Source organism: Tamandua tetradactyla, chromosome 7, assembly GCF_023851605.1.
Source record: "Tamandua tetradactyla isolate mTamTet1 chromosome 7, mTamTet1.pri, whole genome shotgun sequence".
NCBI classification, from domain to species: domain Eukaryota; kingdom Metazoa; phylum Chordata; class Mammalia; order Pilosa; family Myrmecophagidae; genus Tamandua; species Tamandua tetradactyla.
This window is the reverse complement of record NC_135333.1, coordinates 11,472,076-11,485,723: the sequence shown is the minus strand read 5'-3', so window position 1 is coordinate 11,485,723 and position 13,648 is coordinate 11,472,076. Positions and strand designations below refer to the sequence as shown.

Below are 13,648 nucleotides of genomic sequence, written 5' to 3'. Positions count from 1 at the left end.
AGCCTCCCATCTACACAATTCTAATGCACATCTATAGACATAATTTTAAAAAGGATGTTGAAATAACATTCCACATAAAACATAAACTGACATCTCTCTCACAGTTAAAAAAAATGAAATAATGATATTTCTGTTGTGGTTTTTCCAAAATTATGAGAAAGTTTCTTTATTTGGGTGATTTTTGATGTCTTAAAATTTATTTCCACATTTTCTGGACAATTATCTTTTAAAATAAGGTTAACAATGCAAACAATATTTCCTTTGCCTTCACTTACCTTCAGAAGACTACATTCTCCCACTTTAAAACTACATTTTGCCTAGAGTTTTATTTTGATGTAAAAGCACACTGAACATATTTATAAATTTCTACCATTAAAATGGATAATGCCTCACTTGCAGTTGAGAACAAAAAAAAGAAGGTATCCATATAATCAAGAATGAGCTGTTTTTAGTTCCAAATGACAGTGTTTCCTTTGAATTAAAACCATCAGCAAATAAGAAAACATATAGGTCTCATGAAATTTTGATACTCAACACTAAACTTCCATCCAAAAAGCACATCTTGGGGCATCTATAAATCCAACGTAATCTTTTAAAATCATGTTTCTTTTTGAAAACACTAATGTGATAAATGTTGACAATGTGTCACTTACTAAAACTATTTCTCACTGAAAATAAACAATGAACATGACTACTTCTAGCCACTCCCTTTTTCCAAATCATATCATATTCACACAGACAATTTTTATTTCTGATAATGAATCAATTATTAAACAAACACCCCAATATAGGTCAGAACTTTTCACAGAAAAGCAAAACTATAGAAATTTGCAGAAATTCTGATGACACACTTGGTGAGTGCAGGAAAAGGAATACTGACTTGACCCAACCTTCCCTGAGTTAACGCTGATTAATACTTCTCATAATGTATTTACTTTGGTGTATTTCTGTTATTCCAAATCTTAAAACATGTATACAAAAGAATGGCCAGGACCGACCAGTAAGGAGAAATGGAATAATGGAGCTATAAACCCTCAGTAGATGTGAAAACTAGTGAGCGAAAGAGGAGGAAGAAGATATTTACATAACTTCAAGGATCATGTCACAAAATACTCAGTAATTACTAAAGGAAAAAATGGTCACTTTATAGTGGAGGAACCTGGCAGATTCCACCTAAACGAAGAGATCAAAGTTACCATCATAGGCAATGAGGCAGGTAGGCAGCACGGGCCTGCAGACAGGGTACACTGAGAAGCCACACACACTTCTGCAGACAAGCCCAAGTGGAGTGACATCTATAAACTAGCAAGCCTGTACAATTCAAAAATATCCAGGTCAAGAATGGTGAAGAATAAGAAGATGCTCTAGATTACAAGAGACTACAGAGACGTGGCAATTAAATGCAATGTGTGATCCTAGGTTGGGAAAAATAGCTATAAAGTACACTTCTGATTATGGTCTGTGGATTAAATAATAATATTGTATCAATGTTAAACTACCCGATAACAGTACTGAGTATATGTACAAGGACGTCCAAGTTCTTTACGCTAAAGTATCTAGGGGTAAAGACGCATAATACTGCTTATTCTTATATGGGTCAAAAAATTATACAAGCTACAAATATAATACATACCTGCCTACATATACACACACACATATACTTGTATATGTGGAAAGAGGGAAGAAGGAGCGAAAGTGAGAGTAAATAGGACAAAATGCAAACAACTGATGATCTATGTAAAGAATATACAGGAGCTCCATGCATTACTTTGTAACTTTTTGGTAAATTTTAAATTATATCAATTAAAAAGTTATATTGTTATGAACAAACAACAAAAGAACAGCAGGGTTTCACAGTTTAGCTTCCTTGGACTTCTAAGACTTTTAATAAAAGAAGCCCAGGGTTAGGAGTTTCTTTCTAACTCCTTGTTTGGAGCGTTAAGAATAGTCCAGTGTGCCGCACGTATCCTGTAAAGCTTAGCTTCAGCTTAAGAGTCTGTGGGCTCTCCAGATGCAGATGTAAGTACCTCTTTCACTAATGATTACTTTGGTGCTTCAGCGTGGCAGCAAATGCATTAGTAGAAATATCCAAGCAGATTTCTAAAGATAACTTAAAAATTCTATCTTCTATAATAGTAAAATTATTCAACTTTCCTAAGACAGTACTAAGGAGCTTATTACTCATTATCCTAAACCATATTTTAGATGACAGATGTGGCATTTTACAATGAAATAATAAAAGCACCCTTACCAAAAGTTAACATGTTTCTAATCTTTCACACAGTTCTAAGATTCTTCAAATATGTTCATTCTAAAGCATAACATTCTGAATAATTAACAAATTGCTCAACATTTAGGATCTGCACAAATAAATTCTTTAAATTTGAAGAATAAAGTTTAAATTCCAAGAATAAAATCATATGACCTTACTTTGAATATAAAATTGAATAAAACATAGTACAATGTACCCTAATACACTGCACATATGAACTTATCCTCTGACATCTTCTATAGAAATGTCAAATATCTGTAGGACTAGGGGATGATGTTTATCAAAGGAGTGAGTGACTCTCACTTAAACTTATACAGAATCATGCTATTTTGGCTGCCCCCAAAAATATTAAAGAAGACTTAAAGTGTAACTACTGACATCTGTGACTGGGCAAGGAAAAGTCCCTAACTCTCAGGGGCCCCTTGAGAGTCTGGGGAGTATAACAGTCACTGCAGGTTGCCAAAATCTTCCAATTCCAATATGATATATGTTGACGTTGGAACTGCCAACTGAAACAGATGCCACTGAAGCTGTTTGCTTCAGGAGAGATGTCTTGCTAGTGGGCTCCAATGTGGTATAAAATTAACTTAGGAATTTAAACATACGCAGTGATAAAGCATATTTTTTCCAAGGAGCAAAACTCTTGTTTTTGAGAGATAAAGCAAAAGCTTGTCTAGAGTTTAAGAAGTCAAAATTCAGAATAGACCTCCTTGAAACTAAAACATTTTCTAGTTTGCTGTTTAACTTCTTTGGGCTGATATGCCCATAGAATTAACAAAAAGTACATTTAAACCAAAGTAAAGTGTTGGGGCTCAAAAGCCTTGTCAGTTTGAGTTTCCTAAATTTGCAGCATGAAAGAAGGCAGAAGGTATGGAAAGAACCACATAAAAGAAGGAAAAGGAACATATATACAAGGGGGAGGGGGGAGGGTATTAAAAGAAATAAGAAATTTATAAAGTATTTGGAATATAAAATGAGTTATCAAAATGCTTAAGGAGGCACCATCTAGTCTCTCACTCAAAAGAAAATAAGTGTCAGAAGGAAATGAAATGAAGTGAAGGATTTATTAGAGGATTTATGAGTTTTAAATTTGGGGAAGCTTCAAAGTCAACTAAAGAGCCCTCAAAAGAAAAAGAATAGTAACTCTGACTTAAACATTTAAAGCTATTCTGGGAATTCAAAAGTAATTTACCAACACAGTTGTAATAATCTTTAACATAGCCAATTCAGTGAAGAGGGAAATTATATGGAAATTGTTCAAATATACGTAGGATTCTTATGGATCATTTACTATTTGTTTAATATAATTTAATGTTCCATTAACTGAGATTTAGAATCTGAAGGTATTTTTATTAAATCAAACAGAGAAGCCGCACACTATACTAGTTAAGAAATCAGTGTTAGGAAGAGATAGAACTTGATTTGAACTGCACCTCTACCATCCATATCTGAGAGACCTTGGACAAGTTCCTGCATTTCACTAACTTGTTCTTCATTTGCAACATGAAGGTAGCAGCCTTTATGCATAGCAGGCTTGGTTCAAGGGATAAATGTATGTGAGATACCGAGAGATTATGTCTCAATGCACGTTAATTGTTATTCTCACTTACTTTTCTTAATTAGAAATGGCACTAATTTCTCTGAGGTTGCAACTTTTAGAAAACAGTAGAAGGATTTTAGATGATCTTGTCAGGGGTGGTTGCTGCTTCCTACATTTAACTCAGCATTCCCATTTGCTTTGCTAATCCTCCAGTACCTGTTAACCTAATTCCCTACACTAAATTCTACCTGGTAAAATAATTGGTGTGGTGTCTGTTTCCCTAACTTCATTCAGAACTAGGAGCAGCAACAACGAGGATTAAATGTATTATGTTTTTCTAACTACTCAACAGGTTTCTGGCACTGGCAGTTAATTTTATGTTTACTGATTGCTCATAAATAAAGATTGTTAATCAGAAATTGTTAATTAGAAATTGGATTGGATCATTAATCAGAAAATACGCCAGTTTTTCAGATTAAGTTTTTTCCCTTCAAAAAAGGTTTTATATTAGTAACAACCATTTTGCAAACATATACAGTCTTCTCAAGAACATAGCTTGTTCTTTTAATTAAATTCCATGTTTTTAAAATTGTTTTCATTCTTGAATTTCCTAAACTATATAATTTCTTCATAAAGGCTAGAATAGACTGAGTTATGACACATTTTAATTAGTGGAACCAGATGATTAAATTTCAACTCTATTTCAAACATATTCCTGTGAGGTTGCCTATTTCACTTGCCTCTCAAACAAAAGGATTAAAGATGTCATCCATATACCAGAATAGATATAACACGTACACAGGATAGAAAGAGTCATTAAATGATCACCCTTATACCCTGGCTCCAAGTTAAGAGACAATATTACTGATACTTCTCAAGGGCCTCATGAGTTCTAAATCCCTTCCTTGGCCTAAGTGGTGACCATTACCTTCAATTCTGTATTTCTCATCCCCTTGATATCCCTAAACAAATTATTTAGCTTGGTTTTTTGCTTTATTTTTTTTTACATAATTTAACTTTAAAAAATGAATTCATAATATTTGTACTTTTCCTATAGCTGGCTTTTTCTCAAGATTATGTTACTGAAATTTATCCATTTTTAATGCAGGTAACTGTAGTTCAATCAGTAAATGCTGTTTAAAAAAGGATACCATAATTTACTCAGCTTTCATTTTATTGAAAAACATCAGAGGGGTTCAGGGCTTCTCCTACAAGTGTAAGCATAGCTGTTATTTCCCCTGGTCACTGCGTATTGGGGTACATGGCTAGTGGTCAAATGCTATGTCATAGTGTATAGGCCTTTTTTACTGTAATAAGATATTGCTAGGTGGTTTCCCACAGATATTTCATCAATTTACACTTCCATCATCAGTGTAAAACAGTTCTGATTAATTCACATCTTTGTTAATATTGTCCATTGTCTGACCTTTTAAAACTGTCCTAATCTGGTTATGTGAAATGGCGAGGGGAGGGCTTGTGGTTCTAATTATCATTTCCTTGATTACTAATGAAGCTGTCTTTTCAATTCTTTACTGGCCATTTGTGTTTTGCCTATGTGAAATGAATCTTCCCAATTCTTACCTATCACTTCACTTTATTGTGTCTTTTGATTAAAAGAAAATCTTAATTTTTTAGCTGAATTTATTTTTCCTTTGATGGTTATCTGGCTTGTCTGCTTTGAAGAACTTATCTTTGACCAAGGCACCCTGCACTTTCAATAAAGTGTGTCCAGGGTGGAGAACTCATTTTATAATACTTGGGACTTTTGGGTGATTCCTGAAGCTTTTGTTTATGTTCTTCATCGATCCTCGAAAATTTTTCAAAATAGAAAGATATATATTTCATCTCCTTCATTCTTTTTATTATTTTGTCCTCACTCAGTTATATCTAATCACTAAAGAGAGAATTACTGATAACATCTACATCATTACCTCATAGGAATTAAATGATTTAATGCACATAAAACATTGGCACAGAGTAGGCATCACCTGCTACTTTGAAGACTATATAATAATTACAGGCTTGGGAAGCTTTCTTAAACAATATACTTGCACAGACCTGATCCTGGTTTAGAATTCTGCCACGGTGAGCCAAATCACAGGTGTGGCTATTTTATTTCCCTCAAATATAAGTCTGAAATAAACTGAGAAATCCCTGGCCTGATGGATTAATAGAAACTCAATGGCCAAAAGTCACAAGACTGGTGACAGAATTCATGCTTTTCTCTATTCTGGAAATGCCAGTTTTCCCCCTGAGACAGTTTTACTAACCTGCTAAAGACAAATTTAAACATAATTTTCAAGTACACTTAATGACTACCTCTTCTGTATTTCCATAGACTTTTGTTTACATAACTAAAAAGCATTTGTTGTTACTATTACATTACTCATCATACAACCAGTGGTGCTCCTGTTATTCTATGAGCTATGAGGAAAGGTCTGTGTTTTTATTTTCTTAATTTTCTATGAATTTAGTAAACATCTATTGAATGATAAGAAGGTATTAAATTTTACTATCTCTAAGATTGCCTATTGATCTAAATCTCCTAAATTTTATTATTCTGTTCTTTATTTTAAGAGACAACCCACCCATTAAAATTCTTTAGCTGCACTTCTGGAAAGCATTTTGTTGATAACTATTAAAAACCCCCCAAAAATGTTTTTTTCTCTGATTTAGTAATTATTATTCTAAAAATCTATATTAAGAAAATAATCAGAGATATGGGAAAGAGATTTATGGGTAAAGATATACAACATGATTTACTTAATAGTAGTAAAAATTGCAAAGAGTCTAATTTCCTACAATAATCAAATTGCTAAATGATGATGTAATCATTATATAGAGTATTATGAAATCATTTTCAAGGAATTTTTGAAATATATTAAATGGCATGAGAAAATGCTTTGCCATAATTTTCAGTGGGAAAAAAATTAAAATATATGAGTGACTACTGATGTCCAAGCAAATGGAATGATGAATTCATGGACTGAGGCTTGCCTCTGTTGAAAACACATAGCAAAGTATAATAAAAACATAAAAAGAAGAAGTTAAACAGACATGGCATGCTTTGTAAAAAGAAAAAAAATGTGAATAACTTCTTGGATAAGACAGAGTAGAATAGCCCAAGGTTCGGAAAAGGCTGAAGTGACAGGTCCCAGGACTTTAAAACTAGAGGAGAGGTAGTGAGTTTGTCTGGTGTGGAGACAGGGGAATGAAAGTACACAGTACAGGAGGCAATGGAACCAGTCTCACTATGAAAAACCCAGAGCCGTGAAGGGGCCTCCCAACTCATAAAAAAAGGTGAAAACCACTGCTTTTTAAGATTACAGCCCATATGCTGCGATGTGCTTAGGGCAGCAAGGGTAGGTAGTCACAGTGTTCATTCTGAGACCTGAGGCAAGTCATTGGTGACTAGAGCTGCAAAAAAACACAAAAATGACCACAGGGCAGGACCCCCAGTCTGCTGATAAAAGCTCTGGTTGCAGCCTGGGGGTCAAAGGCAGGTCAAGTTAAAGCAACTGAAAAATCAAAAGACCATGATAGATTTGAGGGGGTAAGGGAAGGATATGGGGGCAAGATGAGAGGAAAGAGTAAGACACAGGCTATTAATAGATGGCCTCTGTCATAAATATTAATCTGCACATTTATAAGGCAAAAGCAGTCATAGATAACACATAAAAGATTGGGCATGGCTGTGTTCCAATAAAACTTTATTTATAAAAAAAAGGCCAGATTTGGCCCACAGGTCATAATTTGCTGACATCACTTTCAAATCAACACTACAAAATCAGAAAGAAAATGGAGTAGAAAGACATCTTAAAAAAATCAACAAATGGATGATGAATTCTTTTTAAAGGAGTGAAAACTACAGAAAACTAAAAAATGACTTTTTTTTTTAATATTTAAGAGATAAGTGAAAGATACCATCCACAATAAGAACAAGAAATTACTTTAAAGGCAAAAATGGATATGGTAAAACACAAATTGAAAATCTTGGAAACAAAAATTACCATGGCTTTTTAAAAATAACTACATAACTAATATAAATAACAGATTGGACTGAGTCAAGAGAGATTTAATGAACTGATAGACAATGCTGAGGAATGCATAACAATCATAGTTACAAAAAGAAAAAAATATTTTAAAAATATGAAAGAGAAATCAGGAGACATGGGATAATAGATCAATTGGCTCCACTGTACTTCTAAAAGGAGTTTCAGGAGAAGAGGAAAAAAGTGAAGAACCAACACTTGAGTAGATAATACCTGACAAATTTTCAAGCAATTACAAAAGACATCCATCTGCTAATTGAACGTTCTCCTTAAGTACTGAGCAAGTTAAAACAGAATGAATTCAGGGCAGGCCATGGTGGCTCAGCAGGCAGACTTCTCGCCTGCCATGCCGGAGACCCAGGTTCGATTCCTGGAGCCTCCTCATGCAAAAAAAGGAAAAAAAAGACAATATTATATACAAAAGAATGGCAAACTGACAACAGAAATCTCTTTAGGAATAAAAGATGGCAAAAGAAAACAAAAGTAACTTTAAAACACTGATGAAAAATAAGTCAATCTGAAATTCTAAAATTCAACAATGAGGAGAAAATTTTTTTCAGTCACATCTGTCCTGAGTTTAATGCCTACCAGCTGTCACTGAAAGTCCCACAAAATGAAGAAGAGGGAAAAGGCAATGTAACATTAAAAATACATTGATTAAAATAGTGGTAAACATTATTACCTAGTAAATCTGAAATATGAGAATTAAAAAAAATTTTTTTTTAAAGTCTGGAAAAACATGAGAAGGAAGGTGGGAAGAGCTCAATTATTAGTTAGAATGTTTTAAGTCTCTCATCTTATTCAGAAGAAAAGGATGCTAAATAAATTTATACCATGTTGCAAAATTATATAATTATGGAATATGTTAACATTTAAGATCAGCCAGCAAATTAATAGGAATACGATCTACAGTTTCCTAAATGTTGCAGGATGGAGTAGGGAGGGAATATTAAAAGGTTTATCAAGAGAATAGAAAAGGCAGAAAGAGGAGAGAATGTAAATGAAAACAAATTAAATGATCTTACTATAAAGCAAAATCTGTAAGACTGGACAAAAATTATATATACCGTGGTCCCAACTGTAAAAACTTCATGTACAACACGCACACACATACGTCCACAAAGATAAGATAAACATCTACCAAAGTATTAAATTGTTTATCATTGGGCTATAGGACTTCAGATAAATACATTTTCGCCTCTCTGAGCAGATATGAATTTACAAATCAGAATGATAAGTTATTTTTAAATCTTCATTTTTATCACCTCAAAAAAACCACCAGTGAAATATCAGAAGCTTGTGATTATAAATGTAATAATTACAAACTAATTAACTGTAACCCAATAAATCAGCACAAAGAAAGTTTAAAGACTTGTTTTACCTATATATCTCTGGATGCAAATGTTGCCTGAAGGTAAAGATACAGTCAATAGATTTTAAATGCATTTTCAAGTCAGGTATGGGGGTGAAGAGTGGGGAGGAGGAGAGACCAATATATAACACAGGGAAGAATTTGTATGAAAATAGTCTTGCCCAGTCACAGTAACTTAACTACTCAATGCTCTGTACATGTTGAGTTGATTTTAGTCACGTGGCAAGTGCCACAATTTCTACTGAAGAATGGCACTGAAACAGATGTCATCATCGGGCATGACTGCATCAAGAATAGCTGCTGGCAGCCAGAAGAGATCAAAAGCAGATCAGGTTGCTTAACAAACTACATGCCACTGAGCTCAGAAAGACGGGGAAGTTTCCTGAGCAGCTATGGAAATCTTGGGAGAAAGTATAAAGCTCTAAAATAATGGATGTTCCTATAAAAAGCTGAACTGAGTTTCAATCGACTTATTAAAATGTCTGAGTCATAACATATTATTTCTCAGCCTTTTCTTAGACACAAATTCAAGTCTCTACACAGAAACAGAAGACATATAGACAGGAGATGAGTAATTTAATGGCTACTGCTTATCTGTCTTTATCAAATCAATCACACAGTTCATTATATTTGTACCTTATCATGAACAAGCAATATTTATTGGATATTTACCATATGAAAGGCATTTGTATAAATGCTTTACATACATTATCTCATTTTCTAAACATTTTAAAAACAACTTGCTTCTGAAAAAAAATGTGAATAGGCTATCTAAATCTTCTAAAATGAATTTAATTTGGTTGCTTAGAATGAATCATTTTTAGCAGAATGTAGATATTACTTTTTAAAACACATATTCAAAATAGCATAACCCAATAATCTCCTATTTTGATTCCCACTGAGTCAGACAGACACATATCTAAGTATACCACCCCACTCCAAAAAGCATGAGGCAGTTGTATTTTATGCCTTTCTTTGCTAAGAAATGTTACGTTTGTGTTAAATCCTTCCCACAAATTGGGTTTAAAATTTCAGTTTGCAAGATTTCCTTCCTCATGTCACAAAACATCTTACTTTTCTAAGGAAAAATTCAAACACAAATTCAAAAAAGAAAAAATAAGGCAAAGTATGGTTTTTGTTAGTTTTTTCTTTTTGTTTTTTACTTTTGTTAGGTTTTTTGTCTGTTTTTGTTTTTTTAACATGGGCAGGCACCAGGAATCGAACCCAGGTCTCCCGCATGGCAGGCAAGAATTCTACACTGAGCCACCATCGCACCGTCCACTTTTGTTCGTTTTTAAAGGATAATTCAGAGATTCCCATCTTGTAAATAGCTCTTCAAGCTGATTTCACTTAACAAGATCAGTAACATATGATTGCATTATTTTATGAACTATAGTTTCACTTCCCTTCCTCTACTGTAAGCTCCTCAGAGGCAAAGGTCACACTTTAGTACTAGCATGGTACCAGGCTTGCATTTTTTCAAAATGTGTTCTAACAAGAGATCCAATCAGATATGGAAAAAATGGTTTCATTGTCAAATAAGTTGGGGAACTGCTGCAAATCTTTCTTTTAGAGAGTACTATGAATTCCTGCAGTAAAGAACTCTTTTAGCTCAGTAACTCACATATTCATTTGGTCATGAAGCCTTCTACCACTTTTCTTTTCTAGAGCACCAACTTGTAAGAACTTATGGGTACATCTGGGAAGACACTGTGTTAGGCAAAGGTTATACTTGCTGGTTGAGGAATAGTCCTTTCAGATGAGTGCATCACATCCATGCATAACAGTGGACCCTCATGTTATTTAAAATCATCACTTCCCTAACCTCTTTGGCACTCAGAAATTGCTAAAATGCTCCTCCAATAGTTAATCTGCTGTAGCTGTCACATTTCTCTAAAAAATAAACGTGGAAGAGAAAAAAGTATTCAGAGTCACTGGCAACTCGTCCTTTTCAAAGCTATTATCTCTCTTTTTAGCTCCAAGTCCTGTGAGAACTTGTCATGTTCATGGCTACATGTATATTTAATACCTACAGTAAAAAAGCATGTAGATACTAAAATAAAATGGGGTAACATTCCAAAGTGATGCACCAACTGAAGCAAATGTAAGTCCCTTGGTAATAAGATTACCATCCTTCTCAGAATTTATCAAAACATTTGTAAACTATGAAATCCTACATTGAAAGACTGAATTGTTGATCAGAATGTGAAGTATTTTCCAGATTCCCTAGAAATATCCCTAGCACCACATCTCTGTGTGTGTGTGCGCATGTGTGTGTAAATTTTCATAGCAAACTGAGATACATGGAATAATTTTGAAATTTGATAAATGCTATTGCATGAATGGTTTGCTTTTTTTACTGCTTTGAAATCATTCTCAACTTAAGTACATATTAACATAGTATTATAAAAATTTAATATTGGTTTATTTATCATTATTTTATTAAAACAAAGCAGTTATTCTTGAGCTCAATCAATGAGCACCTAGGTGTAAGGCTCTAAGGGAGTATAGGTAAACCACAGAAGTACATCCCTCCTCGAAATCAATTAGTGTATCTATGTGTGTTCACAGCACACATAGCAAACAACTGACATATACCAATCCAAAAACAAACATTGCTAAATGTACAAGAACTATAAGCAAACTATGTAATATTGAGATGTTGACTAAAATCCATGTAAAAAATATCTGTGACCAGAAAATAACAACTCCATGAATTTGATTTCAAATAAGTATTGTCTGGATAAACACATCTCAAAATTAGGAGAATCTCTTAAAAATTACATCATTTTTTTGGTTTCCACACATGGGCAAACAAGGACTTTTCTTTCATAAGATGATATCATAGGAAAATTTCCCAAAAGTTTGTTCACTTTCTGTCTGTGATTAACAGAGTTAGAAAAAGACTTAGATAGCTGAGGTGTTCCCACCTCTTCAACAATAAGAATAAACCACATGAAAAGGGAATAAAAAGGATTTTACTTGGAAAATAAATTTTTTGGCAAACTGTTATGCTATAACTCCTTCCTCTTGAGTAAATTAAATTTTAATTTAGAAACCTGAATATTTGCAAACTATCTTCAAGATGATTTACATATATAAGGCTTCTTGACCTAATGATAAAACAATATACACGCATGAGTTGTTTGACTGAATATGTAAAAGTAGCATATTTGTTCCCAGGAAGGTTCGCAAGCCACAAAATCTAGAGCAAGTATACCAAGGGAGACTATAGAGGAATTATCTTTTAACAGTGTCATGATCTGTAACCAACTATGACATTATTAATGTCCAAATATTCTTGACTATAAAATGGAAGTAGGAAGATCAAATTTGCTCCTGATGAAATAGACTGCTATTCGAATAAACAAGATTCAATTCAATAGTTAAATTTCTAACAACAAAAGAACATTGGTAAAGTTGTTCTTTTGTCACAGAAAGTTAAGTTCTACAAAGCTATTAAAGTTTAATAAATTGTCTTCAAAACATTGGAAAGTCTGCTTTTCTCCCATTAAAAAAGCAAAAGTTTAAAATGTCAGTTTCTTTAAGATTATAAGTTACCTTTCAAGTCTTTCTTCAGTTTCCTAAGATCTTTTTGAAAATCTTCGAACTTCATCTGTGATGCCTGAAAAAGGTCCTGGGGTTCTGGTAGTGGAAAGACACACTGTTCTTTTCCAGCATCCTAATTAGCAAGAAACACGATTTTTAATGAAATCATCACCATAATAAATACGAATAATAAAACAGCAGCAGTGGCAAAAATAAAAACATTGTCAAATCAACCAACAAATAAAAAGTTTTTTAAAATGCCTATTTGTAAAGATTGTCTTACCTCATCAAAATTTCGAAGATAATATGAAACAATATATGACAAAAGGCTTCTACTGTTGTCCTAGGAAGAAAGACCAAAATAATTATAAAATACACTTTTAAAATTATTACATATGCAGCATTAAAATAAATTCTAGTGAATCCACATATGCATGAAAACATTTAGGATAAAAAGTGAAAGTATACATTTCAAATGACCTCAGTTAGTGTATCTAAGCAGTTTAAATACACAGAAGATATTCTCTGCCCCATGTTTCCTTCTAAGCTCTAAGTGAAAGCCCAGCTGTTTAAGCATGGAGTCTCAACTATAAATACTATCCTATTTTTATCTTCCTCCACTGGAAATTTAGCTTGTTAATTTTTAATGTTTTATTACTAAAAGGAATCACTTCTACCTTAAATGAAAAAATTAATTATTGCTAGCAATGTTATACAGCTCAACTGGCAGGTACCACTATACCACTAAGTCTGATTGCGACTCATCAACATTTAAATTAGGGAAATTAAAAAAAGGAAATTTTGAGAGGAAGTTGATTGAGAGGAAATCATCTCAAGTAAATGGGCTCTTTTATAACGTGCAT

At 33.3% G+C, this 13,648-nt stretch overlaps 1 protein-coding gene across 1 annotated transcript in view; it reads right to left on the bottom strand.

Moving 5' to 3' along the window:
* The window catches only part of FMN2 (formin 2), a 376,404-nt gene that overhangs the window by 91,794 nt on the left and 270,962 nt on the right, over positions 1–13,648 (bottom strand). Inside the window, exons 10-11 of the mRNA XM_077167810.1 lie at positions 13,069–13,128; positions 12,798–12,918 (exon numbers count right to left, since the gene is read on the bottom strand). Coding sequence (XP_077023925.1) covers positions 12,798–12,918; positions 13,069–13,128 — 181 coding nt within the window. The remainder of the gene's footprint in view (positions 1–12,797; positions 12,919–13,068; positions 13,129–13,648) is intronic.